At 35.7% G+C, this 20520-nt stretch overlaps 1 protein-coding gene across 1 annotated transcript; it reads left to right on the plus strand.

Moving 5' to 3' along the window:
* The first annotated feature begins 542 nt into the window (after positions 1–542).
* On the plus strand, positions 543–17336 carry LOC129280873 (uncharacterized). Its single transcript, XM_064112628.1, has 4 exons — positions 543–675; positions 1462–1575; positions 9079–9142; positions 16629–17336. The coding sequence occupies exons 1-4, from the start codon at positions 543–545 to the stop codon at positions 17254–17256; spliced, it is 939 nt and encodes a 312-aa protein (XP_063968698.1). The 3' UTR covers positions 17257–17336.
* The last annotated feature ends 3184 nt before the right edge of the window (positions 17337–20520 follow it).

Here is a 20520-nt window from a genome sequence, read left to right on the forward strand (position 1 = left end):
ACAGCGTTTTTGAATGGCATAATTAAATATCTAAAACATGGCGGAACTTGAGCACTTTAAATAATTATGTTCATATTCTGGTGGGATCCACTACCTTCTGGAGCACAACTATAGATAAATATAGTTGTGAGTTTCGTATCCCTGACGAAGAAGAGAGGTTTGTGTTGAAATTTCGGATAATACTTGGGAATAAACATTTTGTTGGAACTGAATGCGTATACCTCGCCAAGATGAACTCTTTGTCTTTTTTGTGTTTTCATCTGTATCCAGACCTGGACCCAACACGCGTAATATACATATATATATATATATATATATATATAAATATATATAAATGTAAGCTTCCCTTCTGCTCTGTTTTTTGGAAGTCTTTTTTGTGCATAATCAATACAGCAAATTTACGAATATTTTCCGTATTAGCTATGCATGTATATATTTTCCTTCTTTTTATGCTAGTTTACATCACTTCAAATGAATATTGCCCACCACTTAAAACACCCGCTAATGGCCAAGTAATCCGGTATCGGTTAGTAGTAGGAAGTATGGCGTCATTTCGCTGCTTCCCATCCTTCCAGCTTATTGGGCCTTCCGACATAGAATGTATTGGTTCGCCAAACGGAAGCAGCAATAAGCCATATTGGAATGAGCCGGTTCCTACCTGTATCCTGAAGACAAGTTAGTCTTTTTTTTATTTCTCTCAGAAGCACACAAGCGCACATCCACTCCACCCCATTGCACACAACACATACAAAAACACCCACATCCATAGTTTTCCAGATATCTGTTATCGGCTTCTTTTTTTTTGGGGGGGGGGTTCAAATTATAACAGGTACGCTAGTTTAATCTAGTAAAATGATTATAAAATATGGAACCACGCAGCACTGTCCCCGAAAAAAGGATGAAAAGGAAATATCTTATTCCATAACGAAATTTAATTCTGGTTCACTTCCTGATTTGTTAACACTTAATTGCACGTAAAGTATATCACACATTACCCTTGCATATCTGAATGTACAATAATCCTATGAAATAATGACTAAAATTATCATATTCTATAATGATAACCAACATAATTAAAAGTATAAAGGGTTTAAGCCAAAGAAAAAAGATAATCAACAGAGTAGAGACTATTAATCATGCCTATTAAATGATAACAATAACTAAATATATCTTTACGACATGTTTCGTATCGTGACACCGTGAAAAGATATATCTCCAGGATAATATAAATGGTCAGAATAATGAGGCATTTTCCTTGAAGGTTTCGTAAACACAATGAGGCTCGTTGGACACGGTATCAAGAGGACCTCCAAATTGCTTCTTTTTTGTTTATATTTAGTATTCACCACCTTTTGTGAAATAAACCTTAAACTTCCATAGGAACATATACTGAGAAGGAAGTATACAGTATAGTATTCAAAAGGTGTTTATGCTGCGATATTTCTCTGTTTAAAAACAAAGCTACGTGGCAAACCGTGAACACGTCTTCGCATTCATCGGTAACTGACATGGATGGTATTACGATAACAAGCTCTTCAAACCGATCAAAGAACGGGACGAGTGAAGGTGATGAGGGTATGTATATTCAATTATATGTGCCAATGTATCCTGCTTTTTGCATAATTGCTTGCATTGTTCCAGATGTTGAATCTCTGTATAGGGCTTCCAATGCAGGATAAAGATATGTCTTTTATATAATTATTGCAACTTATAGAAACACCATAAACATAAAACCCCCTCCACAGATGTACGCGGACTACAACTGCCGCACTTGCCATATTTTATTCCTGACTCCTAGATTTGATTGATTGATTGAATGATCGATTGATTGATTGATTGATTGATTGATTGATTGATTGATTTGTTGATTGATTGATTGATTGATTGATTGATTGATTGATTGATTGATTGATTGATTGATTGAATGTTTGATTGATTGATTGATTGATTGATTGATTGATTGATTGATTGATTGATTGATTAATTGATTAATATCAATTGATTGTACTGTTCTTTATACAAAACGTAATGAAGCAATAAATGAATACATGGATAACAGATTTATTTTGAAAGCAGAGACTGTATGCCTTTGTAAATTCTAAGACGATTTTATTTAACAGTTCAGACACAAGATTCCAAAATGAATCGAAAGGTAAATGATTAAGATTGTAGGCTCCATGTACACGTTCCATACAACATACCCCACAACAAAACGAGCAGGTGGGACTGTTCAGACCTGAACGTTTCAGACAACGTATGTCATCATAGGCTATGGCAAATCGTTTTATTGTTTAAATTTATTCATATCAATAATTGGGGCTTGACCACGCCATGAACGATTCTTCATATAAACATTTTATTTTTTCGTCTTGATAGTGTATGTTATTAATGGGTGTTGTTGCAAGTAAACATAAGATTGTAATGCCCTATGGGTTTAAATTGAGATTGTTACCAATTCTGGAAGATCGACATTTTTTTTGCATGTTCTATGAATATATATATCATTTGCAAGAAATATTTTATTGATTATGTATGGTGTTATTACGATTTGATTTATTAATTATGTTGTGATACATCAACAAACACCACAGCACCAAGGCCTATATTCTCTCATTCATATCACCGTAAAAATAAATGCTAACAAACACGGAAATACTCTTGAAAGTCTCCAATATCAAAACTAAAGTTTAGTTCTGTGTCGTGTGACATGAAGCTTCGCAATTGATCAGTTGGCTGGTTTTCTATGATAAATCACATTAATTAGTAAGTGTGTATGACTAAGCGTAGATGTTAGTACAATATCCATTATCAAGCTTTATGGAGCCAAGGTCTTGATATCTAACTGTGGAAGAAACGTGTTTTATCAACATAAGTATAAAATAATAGTGTAGCAACACACGCTTAATGAATTTGAAAGCAAAGAAGATTGATACAATTTCAATAAGAGGCACAAAGATTGCATTTCATTTTTTATATTGCTTGTTAAGGGGATGGTGGTCCTGTTTTGACCATTCACGACGATCATTATACTAACATATCATTTATAGATATAATTAATGTCATTTATGTATTAGTATTATTTTTATTGGGGTATTTCCATATACATAACGAAACAAAATCGAAACTCGTCGCTTGCCATGGTAAATCTTTGTCTGAGATCTTAGCCATCAGTTAGAGGTCTTTTTAGAGCACATATAATAAAAAAACCTGAAAACAGTATAAAAACTAAAAGAAAAAAAAGGGGCTTTCACACCGAAGGTTGCATAGAGTTGCGTAGAGTTACGTAGAGTTGCGTAGAGACTACGCAACACTACGCCGCCATTTGTTTTGCATACGCTCGTCTACGCAAGTCTACACAAGTGGGCACGCGGGAGGAACACAGAAAATTAAACATGTTTAATTTGTTGGCGTACTGGAATGGCGTTGTGTTGCGTAGTGTTGCGTATAGACCGACGTAGACTTGCGTAGACCTGGCGTACAGTTTCGTATAGTTGCTAATTAGTGGCGTACTCATGCTGGATCCTACTGTTTCTCATCAGGTTTTTGCTGATTGTGCAGTCAGTCACGATAAAAGCTCTGCCATAACCAAATCAGCCCTGCACTTAATTTGAATGCTTGAGTGTTCTGTCTATATTGATGCAAGATACCAAAACAATAAGACCAAGAGGGGCAAGAAATCTCCTGTCCTTTCTGTTTCAAGTGACCAAGGTGGAGATTCACTAGCCTCTTGTCGAGGCCCTGGTGGCTGCTTCCCGAGCGGAGCGAGGGCTTTCCTAATTCGCGAAGCGAATTAGGCCTGGCGCGAGCCAGGGCCTCTTGACATCTGAGCTGAATTATATATTCAAGAGGAACGTCTTCCTAATGAATATACATGAGTCATGATATTAGCGGTCACCCAGTAAACCAATGAAATGTCAAAGCTGTTTCGTCCGGGGTTCGAAATACTATAGTAGTCCACTATTCTGCAGGGGATTCATTTAATTGCGGGACACTTAAAGGGATATAACCAACAAAATGCTTCAAGTAGTGGTACTATACTACTACTACTACTAGTACTGGCCGTAACAGACCCATCAACGCCCCGAAACTTCCCGGGAGATACTGGTCAGCCGCTGGTCAGACTCGAGTCAAGGGGAATTAAGCAAACTCCAGCTACAATGCACCGCCGAGGTCGATAATCGACGCATAGTGGAATCGCATGAAATATTGATTTTTTTTCCATATCATGCATATCCTGTGGGTAGATTTACAAAAACATCTCGTCCTTTCAGTGCAGATTTAATTTCATCGACTTGCAAATCCTTAAATCGGTCAATATTCAGCATTTTAGAGGCATATTCAATGCTTTTTGATATTTCGTCGTCACTCTTCGCCAATAATCCACGGGTCGCCATTCAAGATGAGCTCATGAATATTCAATATGACGTCATAGTAGCCCGCGCTCTCATTGGATGATTTTAAACGACCAGTTTTTGGTCGGTGAATTGGTAAAAACAATAAAAAACAAAAGAAAGTCGGTGAAATTCATGTTCGCTCGGAAAGCAGCCGACAGGGCCTCGACAAGAGGCTAGAAATTCATCTGCACCACAATCTTAACATAATGATGCAGCTAGCGACGAAACTCCAAAACAACAGAAGAAAAAGAGACAGGCAAAACAATCAAGGTACTTTGTAGATCAAAAACGGAAAATTGAAATAAAAAAATACTTCGTGGGCTTTTTCTGATTTCTCATTATAAATTTGTGTCTTTATTATTATTATATCAAATACAAAATCAAAACACGATTTTAGCTTTGTGGTTCTGTTTGCAAAAACGCAAAAAGCAAATCGCAACACGCTTTCCGCTCCGTAATTCTGTTTTCGGACAACCTCACCGCAAACATCAAAATTGACGTCGGCTCTCTGATTCCTGATTTGCTTTTCGTTCATCAATATTAAAGAACACCATCTACATCAACAAAATGTTTAAAGCGCCAAATTTCATGATCATCTTGATAGAATTCAAAGTAAACCACTGTTCTAGCATATATAGGGGAAGGCAGGGTAAGTTGTGACACTTTTTGCATTTTGCATGTTAGAATTGATATGACTAATAATATTAGGAGTGGGCTATACATGGGTCAAAAATACTTTTTTTTGTCATTTTAATATGGCAACAGTTTTTATTTATACCATGTAATGTATCTCAACATGAAATGACGATATTTTTTGTCTCAGGTCCGAGAAAAAAGTGTGCCGGGCCAAAATCCAAAATGGCCGCCCAAACCCCCCAAAATCACAGTTTTTGCTACAACTTCTTTATTTTTGTGGTCTTTTTATCTGGTTTTGGTGTCTATTCATATGTTTTTGGAGGTAGGCAATTTGTTTTACCTAAATATTAGTACTTAAAAAACATTATTTGTAGAGTTAAAAGGAGGTTTTACCTAAATTTACAAATCTTTAGACCCTTTTTTCAGCCAAAAATTAGGTTTCATCGTCTTGTGGTTCTTGGGTATTGGACGATACGAATTCCACAATAGCAAGTAGTTTCATACAGCTATATTGCTCTTACTCCTCTTCTTTGTGTTTTACGGATATTTGCGAAATATATCTTATTAAATTTAAAAAATGTCATTTATCAAAAGGGGCTATATACAGTATAGTACAATGTATTGTACATACATGTACTGCAGTGCATACATGTATGTCCTTGCATTGACTACCGTCTGTAGGATAAACTATATTGTCATAGAAATTAACTCTTGAATTAAATGCCTCAGAAATTGAAGATACTGTATGTTTTGTCCCAGAAATTGAAGGCATGTTTTGTCAAATATGCTCGTGCAGGGGGCGGAGAAAGGAAAATACCATTAACGATGGATTATAGTCAACCCCACATTAAAGCATTTACACTGTGGCTATTCTGTTTATAGTAACTTTGCCATCCAATGGTAACTTGCATGGAATCCTGGATTCTGATTGGCCGTTGATCAGCGTTACCATGGTAGTTACCTGACCACATAAACATAGGCCGGTTAGACACCACAACCAGGTAAAAACAAGCCTCCGAATGAAGAAGGTATGGCTTAAAATGTGATGTACGTACATGTACATGATGTTTATGTGCAATTTATGTTTATCATCGGGTTACATGTACATCAGCTAACAAGCAATCAAATTCACAAGTCACAATCTAATTCTAAACCTCAGAAGCTCACTTCGATGACACTATAGTTAAAGACTTGTCATACTGTATGTCATGGTGTTCAATGGCTCAATGCATGGGTATATGCAGTGTTGTATGTACAATACATTGTACTATACTGTATATAGCCCGTATGGATAAATGACATTTCCCTGTAATAAGATATATTTCGCAAATATCCGTAAAACACAATTTAGAGGAATAAAAGCAATGTAGCTATATGAAGCTGCTTAATACTTCTCAACTAGTATCGTCTAATATCCAAGAACCATGAGACGATAAAACCTAATTTTTGGCTGAAAAAGGGGTCTAAAAATTGGTAAGTTTTAGTAAAATAACAATTTAACTCTACAAATAATGGTTTAGAAGTACTAATTTTAGGAAAAACAAATTGCTTGCCCCCCAAAACATATGAATAGACACCAAAACCAGAGAAAAAGACCACCAAATAAAGAAGTTGTGGCCAAAACTGTTATTGTGGGGGGTTTGGCGGTCATTTTGGATTTTGGCCCGGCACACTTTTTTTTCGGACCCAAGATAAAAAATATTGTCATTTCATGTTGAGATAAGGTAAAAGGAATACAAAAAAAAAATATTGTCACAATAAAACCAAAAATCACCCATTTATAGCCCACTCCTAATAATATTATAGAAATAAGTACCTAGCCTTTAGATTTGATTCTTGGGAAATATTTTTCACCTATATATAACTTTCTACCCCCACACTGAAATGCATTGTGACATTAAAAAAAAACGATATCATATAGCTTAACTTGCCCCATCTGTGAGGTAAATTGTGCCACCTTCTGGGGTAAAGTTGAACCACAAAAACTATGTACAAAATGTATGCGAGAAGAACCAGCATGTCATTTTTTTTCATTTAAAGTCTTTTCATTTGCTAATTATAACATCCTCTAAAAGTAAAAGAACTTTCATGTGAATTTGCCCCTTTCTGCCTGCATATCAATGAGTTTTTCAGGGTTTTTTTTTTATTATTATACATTACCATAAGAATTACTATGGCTCAACTTGCCCCATGTTGGCTGGCTCAAATTACCTCAGTCCGAACTTAATGCGATATTTTCACATCCACACATTTCTTATGCATCCATCATGTAAAAGACTATGACAAGAATGAGAATCCATACCAGGACTAACAAAATTGTTCTTATTTCTTTATTATATTTAAAGATGTGTGCGGGTAAAAAACACTTATCTATTTCACACCCTTTTTTACTTTTTTTGGCTGAAATTTGTATTTTTCCCTTAAAAAAATTAATTTTTGTTTCAAAATTGAAACAATGTGGTGGGGTTAAGGGTTATGTAATGGGTCATCAATATATGACACCACCACGATGTCTGACTCATTCATTATTGGCCAGGGGGTGGTGGCTCAACTTGCCCTTATGCTCAACTTACCCCGCCTTCCCCTACTGGCAAGCATATTGATCTGTATTAATGGTTGGGGGCTGCTTTGTTCTCTTATGAGGGATCTTTTTTTTATTCAGCGGCGTAATCAGACTAAAGTTTTCGGGGCAAGCCACGACAAAAGGGCAAAATAATTTCAAATTAAGTGAGTGATCGAGGGAAGCGAGCGAGCCAAAAATAGCTTTTTAATACATAAATCAATTTGTTATGACGGATTTTGTCATGATGTTTAAAACATATATCATATCACAACTGTTGCAAAAATTTGGTTTATCTATTTAAAAGGCTATTTTTGGCTCGGTCGCTTCCCTCGCTCACAACATTTTGAAATTACTTTAGCCCTTTATGTCATGCCTTGCCCCGAAAACTTTAGAATGGACTTAACAGACAACTCATTAAATTTTATCCTACTTCACAGCAGTACAGTGTTCCGGACAGCAGCAAATGGTTTTTTTTATTTATGCATTTATTAAAAGTCAATAATACACAATATACATTATAAATAAATCTCCGATGTTTAGAAATAAAACAGATCAAAGAAAATCAAAATATATACACGTAATTGAAATTATTTGAAAAAAGGGAGAAAAAAATGATTATAACAATAATAAAAAGGCAGAGTAAACGACATAAAATAGACAACAGTATATTTAAAATGAATAAACCTACAACCAAGAACCTCGAGTATGAATTACTTCGAAATCTTAAAAGCTTGTTGGGCTCCTGGGGACAGGAGAAAAAGCAAAGAGTTGCTTGAGAAGTTTGTAAGGCAGGGAATGATATAGGCCTACTGCATTTTGTTTCCGCAAAGATGCCATACGCAACCGTACGCAACGCTACGTAGACAAGATATGCAACTCTACGCGACACTATGCTCCCCAACGCAGGAACTACGCCGATGAGTACGCAGCGAATTTTTGCGTACTCCCTACGCAACTCTACGTAACTCTACGCAACTCTACGCAACCTTCGGTGTGAAAGCCCCTTTAGCTTGGCCATGGGATCCACCCACTATGAAAGATTATCAATTGAAAAGCAATATATTATTATCGTGGTAGTTTTTTTCTATTGTTAACATTATTTTTATATAATTTTAAAGCCCTTTTATGTTACACGTTGTGTTGCTACTATCAGTCAAATGTTTATTGGTACCATGACATTTACTCCAGTGACAATAGCTCCGCTGTAAATTCCATGCCTGAATGACCAAATTCAACCCTGGACCTAACATAAAACCCTATTGCATCCCCAGCCCCAACCCTATATCTTAGACGAAATAAAGGAGCAATTGTCGCCGGATCAAATGTCGTGTCATCATGTTGATTACCACTTTCATTTTGACTCGCACTGCCGAATTAGCACAGTGCTCTCACGGAAATCTGTAATTGAGAAGTCCCAACTATCTAAATCAGGACAAAATGAATAATGAATATTTACCTTTTTCTTTTGGTTTCATGATTCACCAGGTACAATCTGGATCATAGCAGGATCGGCAGTAGCAGGGCTTTGCTTCATGGTATCGCTAATCTGGTTAGTTTTTATTATTATATTATAATTTACTTCGGTACTTCAACAAAGATCAACACAAATACATGAGAGCAAAGAGGAAAGGAAAAGGGATGTATGTCCACAATACAATTCCAGGTTGTCTAGGAAAGGAAAAAGTAAACAATTACAGTACCGCGCAGGCGTTCTTTGCCGACCTGGACATGTACATGTAAGGAGTGACAAAAGAATAACAACACATACATTGACTTTATACATTAAACTACAGTGTACAATGGTTATAACAATAATACAAAAATATGGGTCAACTCAAGAGTGAAGCAAATTTTTAAGATTACAAGTAATTGGAGAAAATGTCTTAGCTTTAAAAAGATTGGAATAAGAGAATAAAAATGAATATTTTGATCGTGAAACTCTGTAGTTCCCCTGTTCTTTTGATATAATTTGGAAAATCAATATGATGTCACCAGGCTTGTTTTTTAAATAAAAATTGGTGGCTACAATCGCAACAAAAATCAGCATGATCAAACTAAATATATTTCAGGCATTAATCAAACATAATGATACATTGTTCAAGCCTTCTCTGTTTTCAAAAGAAATGGAGAAAGTGCCAGTGGTGGAACCAAGGAAGGGGGATTTAAAAACTACCCCCACGTCGGATTCTTCATTGTCTGTGTGTAGACTTTCTTGGGAGGATCATCTGCTTCAAAGAACACAGTGTCGCGCATTGTGAAATCAGCTTTATACCGTAAAATGGTCGAATTAAACTCTGAGCTTCATAATAATAATGCTGATGATAATAATAGTTAAATTTATATAGCGCTTTGTACATGAGGCTACAACGCGCTGAAATCATTACCCCGGCTTAATAATGAATTCAGTTATAAATTTTATGTGCACATTCTGTGAAAACGTACACCGGAGATGTGTTCAGGTGAAATTATTTGCACTTTGCATTGAGTTTTCGAACAATATGAATCATGTATATATATATATATATATATATATATATATTGTGTGAAAGAAATGGATGAAGAGAACAATGGTAGGCGTAGCTTAAATCAATGTTCCCCAGAGCTATCTACCCTTTTTGGAAAAATTGGTGATGCCGAAAAAATGTCTCTGCCGGGAATCGAACCCGGGCCACCAGCTTTGAACGCCGGTGCCTTAACCACTAGACCACAGAGACGGGTTAGTGGCTAGAGCGACCCCAATCCAATTGACCGTTAGATAGACAGATTTTCGACACCATACCAATTATAATTTCCTTTGTCGGGTGAAGGTGGGTTTTGAACAATGACAAGCCGCCATGCCTCAGCTGGATCAAAGCTATTGCTTTGATACAGTACACGTATGGGAGAAAGTATACAAATGTGTGAAGTTATACATGTACTACAGCTTTGGCAACTCTTTTATATTTACAATATTTAGATATAAAAGAGTTGCCAAAGCTGTAGTACATGTATAACTTCACACATTTATATATATATATATATATATATATATATATAGTGTGAAAGAAATGGATGAAGAGAACAATGGTAGGCGTAGCTTAAATCAAGGTTCCCCAGAGCTATCTACCCTTTTTGAAAAATTGGTGATGCCGAAAAAATGTCTCTGCCGGGAATCGAACCCGGGCCCCCAGCTTTGAACGCCGGTGCCCTAACCACTAGACCACACAGACGGGTTAGTGGCTAGGGCGACCCCGATCCGATTGACCGTCAGATAGACAAATTTTCGACACTATACCAATTATAATTTCCTTTGTCGGGTGAAGGTGGGTTTTGAACAATGACAAGCCGCCATGCCTCAGCTGGATCAAAGCTATTGCTTTGATACAGTACACGTATGGGAGAAAGTATACAAATGTGTGAAGTTATACATGTACTACAGCTTTGGCAACTCTTTTATTAAAATATTGTAAAGAATTGGATGAAGAGAACAATGGTAGGCGTAGCTTAAATCAAGGTTCCCCAGAGCTATCTACCCTTTGGAAAAATTGGTGATGCCGAAATAGTGTCTCTGCCGGGAATCGAACCAGGGCCCCCAGCTTTGAACGCCGGTGCCTTAACCACTAGACCACACATACGGGTTAGTGGCTAGGGCGACCCCGATCTGCTTGACCGTCAGATAGACAGATTTTCGACACTATACCAATTATAATTTCCTTTGTCGGGTGAAGGTGGGTTTCGAACAATGACAAGCCGCCATGCTTCAGCTGGATCAAAGCTATTTCTTTCATACAGTACACGTATAGGAGAAAGTATACAAAGCCACTAACCCGTCTCTGTGGTCTAGTGGTTAAGGCACCGGCGTTCAAAGTTGGGGGCCCTGGTTCGATTCCCGACAGAGACATTTTTTCGGCATCACCAATTTTTCCAAAGGGTAGATAGCTCTGGGGAACCTTGATTTAAGCTACGCCTACCATTGTTCTCTTCATCCAATTATTTACAATATTTAAATAAAAGAGTTGCCAAAGCTGTTGTACATGTATAACTTTACACATTTGTATACTTTCTCCCATACGTGTACTGTATTAGTCCAGTCAATCTAGCCAGAATAGGGGGGTAACCCACCACTAATTGCAACACGAGATATTCCACTAAAATTCTTTTGAGGAAGGTCCCCTAAACAACATTCTAAAAGTCCCAAGAAATCTAAGCAGTGGAAATTTATGAAATTTGCATATTATGCAAATTAGCCATGACAAATTAGAAAAAGAAGGGAAATAATCCAAAGATTACAAATTAAATGTCCAAAACAATTTAATGTGAATAGAAATTTATGATAAATAAATGAATTCAATGTTTTTTAGTCAAAAGTGCAAAAAAGTCGACCTCATTTGCATATTATGCAAATGAGCAACCTTATATGGAAAAAATGTCAAGATATTGATTTTTCTCATATAGACTGCTTGAAAACATTTCATTAATGCTGACATTAAAATGCTACTATATCACTAAGCATGATAATTCATCCCAATGCCTGAAAATTAATTTGCATATTATGCAAATTAGCCATTAAAAAAATAGAAAATAAGGAAAATAATCAAAAGATTACAAATTAAATGTCCACAGCAAGTAATTTGAACAAAAGTTCATGAAGAATACATAATTTAAATCTTTATTTAAAAAAGCTAGCAAATCTGCCTCATTTGCATAATATGCAAATAAGTATCCTTATATGGAAAATGTCAACAAATTTAGATTTTTATCACATTTACTGAAGTGAAAACATTTCAGTTTTTCAAATATGCTGCTATCAGTAAGCATTCAAATCTATCCTTATATGATTTATATTCAAGGTAAAATACTGGAATATGTTCTTCGCTTCCTAAGCCGCGTTGTTAGTCTGACAAGATGATGGGATTTGCAAGAACAAAGCAAAGTATTTGAATTGGTGTGTAGTTTGTTAGAGCTGACAACCCTTTCTTATATGGATGGGAACAACTTAGACTTTCTTGAAATTTCACCGTATAAAGGGAGGCCAGGAAAAGCAAACTTATGGCAGGTAAGATCTGATGAGTAGTCTCATTAGGACGTGTAGCAGAGATTCCGTCTGGCCTAGTAGCTTCAAGCAGGTAGTCTGGCTACACCATATGGGTGAGGACTGGGTCCCAGGAATGGGTCCGATGACTTGTAGATCAGCGTCATCATCATCATGATCAGTGGTGAATACTAAGAATAAAAATCTTTGCCTTCCTTTAATAATGCTATTCCAATGTAGTCATAGCAATTGATATCAAGGGCTCCCAACATGCTAATTGTTACAGCCTGGATCATTGTCAATCCGGTCAACAAAAGATGTATTATAGGCTTGTCTACAAACCCTCTTGTGGTCCTCTTTAATGCATTGTAGCAATTCAGAGCTTTACCTTACTGATGCTTTCCTAGCCTTTCTATAAAACTCTTGACATCTTCCGACACAACTTATGTCCTTTGTCTCATTGAGGCAACTTGTGTCGGAAGAAGACATGGGTAACGGTGTGTTCTTGTTAAAGTCCTCTTGATTGGCATTCAATCTTCTATGCTCGACTTGTCGGATTAAAGTACAGAGAGTTGTATGATTGTCCAAAATACATTTGCATGACACTATTAAAGTCAGCATTTCTCCAGAAGAACATCCTCAGTCGTACCATAATTACTAAAAGATTCATTCTTCTGTATACCATCACAGTATACCCATGAGTAACACGTTGAGGCAAATAAGTCCACTTGTTGGGAAGGCAATAATCTGGCTTAGTCCTCCGTCTGGTTTGTTCATTGTTTCACTGAGGAATTTCTGTTTGCCATAAATATCAGGAAATTAATATTATTATTTGCATACGATTTGCTTAGAAACTATAGCTATAATATTTGGAGATGGCTGCCATCCTTAGGAGATTTATCAAAGAGAAAAGAACAGAAAATGGATGCTTCATCCTGAAGCAGCTACTGGATTTAGCAATAACGTCTAATCACGATTCCATCTGAGAAATATAATGCACTTTAAGCCTTCATCATGGATTTATGAATGTCTTTCATGTCACCCGTATAGGCAAATGCCCATTTGTACTCATATTAACCATGCCCAGAGATCTTGTGATCCAAGCAATTACCAAGACAAGTGGTGTGCTACAAGGACCAAATATTCGAAGCTAATGGGCTTTTATTTGTACTGGGTGTGACATCTTGTGCTGATCACTTGGCAATCCAGGAGCTTGATAGCGTGGACTATACTCGCAAGAAACGCAAAGTCTCTACAAAGTCAAGAAGAGAGGAAGACTTAGATGGAAATAATGAAGCATTCAAGCAATGGGATCCATGTAGAATAGACTCATCATTGTACAGTATGAGTGGGGTAACTGCTCATGAAAAAAGTCAATATCAACCAAGCAAGAAGTGTAGGGAAGGTCATCATGGTTAATACACATAATCTACATGGAATTTTAGAGGAAAGTATCACGTATATGTTTCCTTGAAAATTTATAACATGTCGGATGCTTATTTGCATAATATGTAAATTACACTTCAGATATTTAGCTGATAATTAATGTATTGTCCATTCTTAGTGATCACATCATATTGATCTAGACTGAAATGCTTTCATAACTGTTTTTGTGAGAAAAATCAAAATTTCTGGATTTTTTCCGTATAAGGATGCTCATACATAATGATGCAAATGAGGTAGATTTATTTACGATTTTTATTCAAAAAATAGATAAATTTGTAAGAATTATCATGGGCATCAATTCATATTGTTTTCTGTACTTGATTTCCAATATTTGGATAATTTTCCTTATTTGTAATTTATTATGGCTAATTTGCATAAAATGCAAATTTTGTGATTTTCCTATATGCTTGTATATTTAAGGACTTTTAATATGGTGTTTAGGAAACCTTGCTGTAAGGTATTGCCATATTCCAATTTCAATTGATAATCTACTTGCAATTTTTGAGGGATGTATCACCAGTGTGTTTTCTTGAATATTTATAACATGTTAGATACTTTTATTTGCATAATATGCAAATTACACTACAGACACTAAGCTGAATACAAATGTATTCAACGTCCTTAGTGATAGCAGCATGTAAATTTCAACATTAATGAAATTTTCAAGCAGTTAATGAGAGAAAAATCACAATACCTTGATATTTTTCCATATAAGGATGCTTATTTCCATATTATGCAAATGAGGTAGATTTGTTTGCACTTTTGACAAAAAACATTGAATACAGTTATTTATCATGAATTTTCGCTCAAATTAAATTATTTTGGACACTCAATTTGTAATCTTTGGGCTATTTCCCTAATTTTTCTAACTTGTTATGGATAATTTGCATAATATGCAAATTTCATAAATTTCCACTACTTGGATTTCTTGGGACTTTTAGTATGTTGTTTAGGGGACCTTCCTTGAAAGCATTGCAGTGGAATATCTTGTGTTGCAATTAGTGGGGGTCAAACTCTATATTGACTGGACTATATCAAAGAAATAGCTTTGATCCAGCTGAAGCATGGCGGCTTGTCATTGTTCGAAACCCACCTTCACCCGACAAAGGAAATTATAATTGGTATAGTGTCGAAAATCTGTCTATCTGACGGTCAAGCGGATCGGGGTCGCCCTAGCCACTAACCCGTCTCTGTGGTCTAGTGGTTAGGGCACCGGCGTTCAAAGCTGGGGGCCCGGGTTCGATTCCCGGCAGAGACATTTTTTCGGCATCACCAATTTTTCAAAAAGGGTAGATAGCTCTGGGGAACCTTGATTTAAGCTACGCCTACCATTGTTCTCTTCATCCATTTCTTTCACACTATATATATATATATATATATATATATATATAAATGTGTGAAGTTATACATGTACTACAGCTTTGGCAACTCTTTTATATCTAAACATTGTTATCTTCATCCTATTCTTTACAATATATATATATATATATATATATATATATGTATATATATATATATATCCTGATATTGGCTACTATGTTGATACACTGTGAACACATTGGGTGACATTGTGCTCTTGCCTGCAGGGATATCGCCAGGGGGGGTGGGGGGTGGGAAACAGCCTGAAGGGGACATTATTGTTCTTCTCAATTGAATAATAGGGATACTATAAAGTTTACCCACCACAAAACGTTTTTTTTCATGGTCTCCTCTCTCCTTCCACGTTTATTCTCCCCACTCCATTTCCACCATGTTCACTACTTGAAGGTGGTGGGGGTGGGTACCCCCTGCTTGCCTGAAATCGTTTTAAATGTTTGATTGTTTGTTGTTTCTTTTTTGCCGGGGGGCTGCGGTCAAAATACTTTCAAAATGAATTTAAGATATCCTGCCTCTTCCACTGTGATTTAAGTTCACCAATTTTGTCTGGCAAAGATTTGAAAATTGCCCAACGTTCCTAGCGGTGATATGTAATTTAATATACAGCATTATCATTATCATTATAGATGATAATGACCTGGATGACGTTTTCAAATTAAGATAATACTAACACTTAATGACATTCAAAAGACGTATTTCACATTTATTTAGTCGAAAGGAATGAGTAGAATCTTACTCAAAAGATTCTGGTAACAGAACAAATGACAGCTGGGTAAGTCAATAATCATAAAGGCGTTTTTGTTACACATTGTCACATGTGTCGGTATATGCTGTAAAAGAAACCCCAAACATTCCCCTCGGCAATCTTTTGCTTTATATATATTTTTGTCATTTTTAAGTAACCAGCAAGTCCATCCCATTTTTATTCAATAGAATATTAATTGTTTCACAATTACACTCTCCGGGGGATATCAAATACGATTATTTTTTTCAGGCACAGATAACTTGAAAGTATCTCCTCGAATTTAGTTATTTTATTCTCTCGTTTTGTATTATTTTCATCCATGTGTTCAATAATAGATAAGTAACTGATGAATGTTTTATCTTTTATATATGAAACCTTCGTAAAGCTAATCAAAGGCTGTTCACTTTTTGTTTATTTGACACTGTTTAATTATTGTCCTTGTCTTACTTATTACAGTGTTGTCGTGAAATGTATCAAATGGAAACGGAGACACAATTTAACTGCACAAGACGCAGCATGGACTCAGCCTAAAAGCCTAGGGCAAAGGATAAATGTTTCAGCATCATCCCTTTCCCTAACAAGTTCAAAGTCTACTGAGGTACGCGATGAATGCACGAGCAGTAGCTACATCTCACGACCAACAGTTGTGAAGCCCCAAGATCCAGAGTCTCGAAAAAGAATAAAACCAAATGACCACTCGCCTCAGAATCTTCCAGAGAGAATAAGGCCAAACGACCCCTCAAACGACCCCTCCCTTCAAGATCTTCCAGGAAGATTAAAGCTCAGGGACCCCTACCCTCGCGATGCTCAAGAAATTATAAAAACCCAAGACACTGAATCTCAAAGAACAATATCGCTTGACAACGAAGACCACATTTACTACAACGCCAAGACTTCACGTTCGCTAACAAAGAGGTTGAGCTCACCATACTACTTTATCAAATCTAAACGACTAAGCAGAAATGTTCCTCAATTAGAAGAAGACTATATAAACTTTATGCCGAAGAGAGGGCGAGTTAACATGAATGACAAACAACAACAACAGCATCAGCAGCAACAACAACAGCAACAACGATTGAAATAAAATCGCGCTACATCCATGCTCTGGTATCAGATTTTGGAAGAGGAGTCAAATTCAAGAGCCTATACTAGATGTACGTGATGAGCCCCTTCGGAAATGCCCATACCCCCCCCCCCGAACCCCGGGTGCGTTTTAATTTGTCAGCGCTTGCGACAGAAACACTAGAGGGAGTCTTAGTCTATGACAACAAAATGACTGAGGATATACACTGTATAATTATCTGTGGAACTAACACATATGATACTTGGTTAAAATATCGCACAAAGAGTTGATGATGTGGACTCTGGTGTGGATTCTTTTTTATTTGCCCTCACAGATCAATGAATGTAGGCACTTATGTGCACCAGCAAAAGCTAAGAAGTTAGACCTAGATCCTTGACCTTGTTATCTAGAAGATATTGGTAACTTAATAACGTTTCACGTGGAATACGAAAAAAGTTAACTTGGTACATTATTACACATTGAAACCATTACCCCCCCCCCCAAAAAAAAAGGGCATGATTATAATAATTATTGAAATGGAAAAAAAATAGTAATGATAAACATTGTTTATTGTCATGAAGCTATAATAAATAAATGGAAGTTTATTTATCTTCTTTTTTCTGATTATACAACAGGGAATTATGAAATATTTTTTTAAGTTTAATGGAATTAAAACGTGCTTTTCGCAAGTACAAACATTTCATTGTTTTGATTTGACTTTTTACGTTGATCTTTAGATAAGTTATTTGATGTGTAATATCGAGATGTATGATACATGTATTTTTGTCGTCAATCTTTATTTAGACCTCGAATCTTATTCTGTAGCAGGGGGGACCATCCCTCCCCATATCCTCGTTACAAGCCAACGGCCTGACATGGTCGAAGTTTGGGGAGATACAAAGAAAGAGCTTTTGGTAGAGCTTACAGTCCCATTTGAGACTAATGTTCAAGACGCATATGGAAGAAAGTGCGAATGAAACAGGTTACTCTATTTCTTTTTAAGTTTTCGAAATAGAGGCAAGAGGTCATTTATCTAATGAGAACATAGCAAGACTTAAAGGGGTGGTCCGGGCTGAAAATATTTGTATCTTGATACATAGAGTAGAATTTACTGAGCAAAATACCAAAAATTTCATCAAAATCGGATTACAAATAATAAAATTATTCAAGTTTTAATTCTACTTTATTAATTCTAATTTATTAAGCTATAAATACTTTCAGCCTGGACCATCCCTTTTAGACAGTGATTCGGATGTGTAATTGTAACATAATACCAATGAATTTCACAAAGATCCCCTTTAACATCGTTTGTTATTTTTACAGTAGGAAGGATCAGCATTGGGACAAGGTACAAAATTTTAAGTTAATTTTTTTGTCAATATTCAACCCATCTGGTTTTTTGCTGTGACAGCCCACATCCTATTATCCACATTATGTTTCACATTATAAACTGAATTATTGAATCTGTTTTGGGGTGTTCTCTCCTCTGCCTTCCTTAATGTAAAATACTACGTTAGTATGTATAAGAGTCATTGCTACTATAACGGATGTACGGAAAGCTCCATTGTTGATGCAATTTTTGATGTACCTTTACTCATGTTAACAAGTCTCTTTTTAAAGCCAATCTCTATTTTCAATGTTAATGCAAATTCACTTATTTAGTTTTATTGTATGATTGCTGTTTGCAATCAATATTTTATGTCTTGGTAATTTTACTCTTTACCCGTTTACGTACATTTCAACCTGCCTTGAACCAGTATAGGCTCATGGACCTGGTTTTTCTTGTTACTTTTTCATGGTATCACTTTGTTCATTTGTATACTGCTTTTCTTTGAAATAAATAACAATCAATTAAAACAGTATACAGAGCGTATCCCCGAAAGATTTTACACTTTGAAATATTCCTACAAAATGGCATATTTGAAAGATCCTCAAAGCATTTTAGAATGTATTTATTGAGTAAGTACCACTTAAAGTTCGTAAAAATGATTTGCACAAAAAGCACGTGGACTTTAGCAAGGAGGACCTAAAGCATATAGAGAACTATTTTAAGGTTATACGAATTGTCTTAATTTTTTCTTCTAGGATTAAGGTTGGCTTTTATTAAAGGGATGGTCCAGGCTAGAGATATTTCTTTCTCAATAAATAGAGTAAAATTCACCAGTAAAATGCTGAAAATTTCATAAAAATCCGATAACAATTAACAAAGTCATCGAATTTTAAAGATTTGCATTATTCCGGTGAAACAGTTCTAGGCATGTCTTTATGAATATTCATTAGGTGGGTTGATGATGTCATATCCCCACTTGTTCTTTTGTATTCTATTATATCAAATTAGGTTAATTCTATTTTTTTTTCTACCAAGAAATGAAACAATTGGATTGACAATTGATTCAGTGCATTAGTTATTTATTGCCGTATTTTATTTCATCATAATGGAGACACATCTTTTACACATGTACGAAGAACTGAAACATTTATGAATTCATGCCATAACATACGAAAAAGGCAAGTGGAGATGTGACATCATCAGCCCACATAATGAATATTCATGACGATGTGCGTATAACCGTTTTCACAAATATTAATAAATTTTACAATTCAATAACTTCGTTATTTGTTATCCGATGTTGATTAAAAAATTCAGCTTTTTGCTCTGTGAATTTTACTCTATGCAGCAAGCAAGAGGCCATCAGGCCTCACCTGGCGCAGTTGAGAACACCAGTAGTTGATGCAATTTAAATGTATACAATTCTATATTTTTTTGTTACTTAAGATTTATATTTATATTTTATTTCTGACAGTTGTAAGCGCTGTGATACTTTTTGTGTATAGCGCATATAAATAACCGTTAGTATTATTATTATTATTTAGATATGAATATATTCAGTCTGGATTATCCCTTTATAAGACCTTAACCGTCTTTGATATTTTTTTCTTATGATTCTGAACAACGCTCTTCTACACAAAGGACAAGCATTACCATCATACCAAAAGGGGATAACCGCCATTTCGCTTCTAAATGTTTCATATAAACCTGCGTTTTTAAATCTGTATTGCTGAAATAATAAAATAAATAAAGTCCACAAGGTATTATTAGAGAACAGCAAAGGGAGGTTCATTAGTAAAACAAAAATAGACGTACAATGTTTGATGTTATGTATATTGCTGAAAGTGACAATATTTCAGGTTTACTTTTATTTGTTTCATTCGGTTGATTTTGAGATGTTTGATTCTGCTTCCCTTTTTTCTAAATGACATTATTCGTAATTTTAATTATCTCCC

The sequence above is a fragment of the Lytechinus pictus genome, chromosome 17 (assembly GCF_037042905.1).
Source record: "Lytechinus pictus isolate F3 Inbred chromosome 17, Lp3.0, whole genome shotgun sequence".
NCBI lineage: Eukaryota > Metazoa > Echinodermata > Echinoidea > Temnopleuroida > Toxopneustidae > Lytechinus > Lytechinus pictus.

What these genes read in the sequence shown, in the direction of transcription:
- LOC129280873 (XM_064112628.1), top strand. Translation starts at nt 543, where the DNA reads ATGGCGTCATTTCGCTGCTTCCCATCCTTCCAGCTTATTGGGCCTTCC. An exon ending in TACCTGTATCCTGAAGACAA is followed by an intron (nt 676 to 1,461) that starts GTTAGTCTTTTT and finishes TTAAAAACAAAG; the next exon opens with CTACGTGGCAAACCGTGAAC. An exon ending in TTCATGGTATCGCTAATCTG is followed by an intron (nt 9,143 to 16,628) that starts GTTAGTTTTTAT and finishes TACTTATTACAG; the next exon opens with TGTTGTCGTGAAATGTATCA.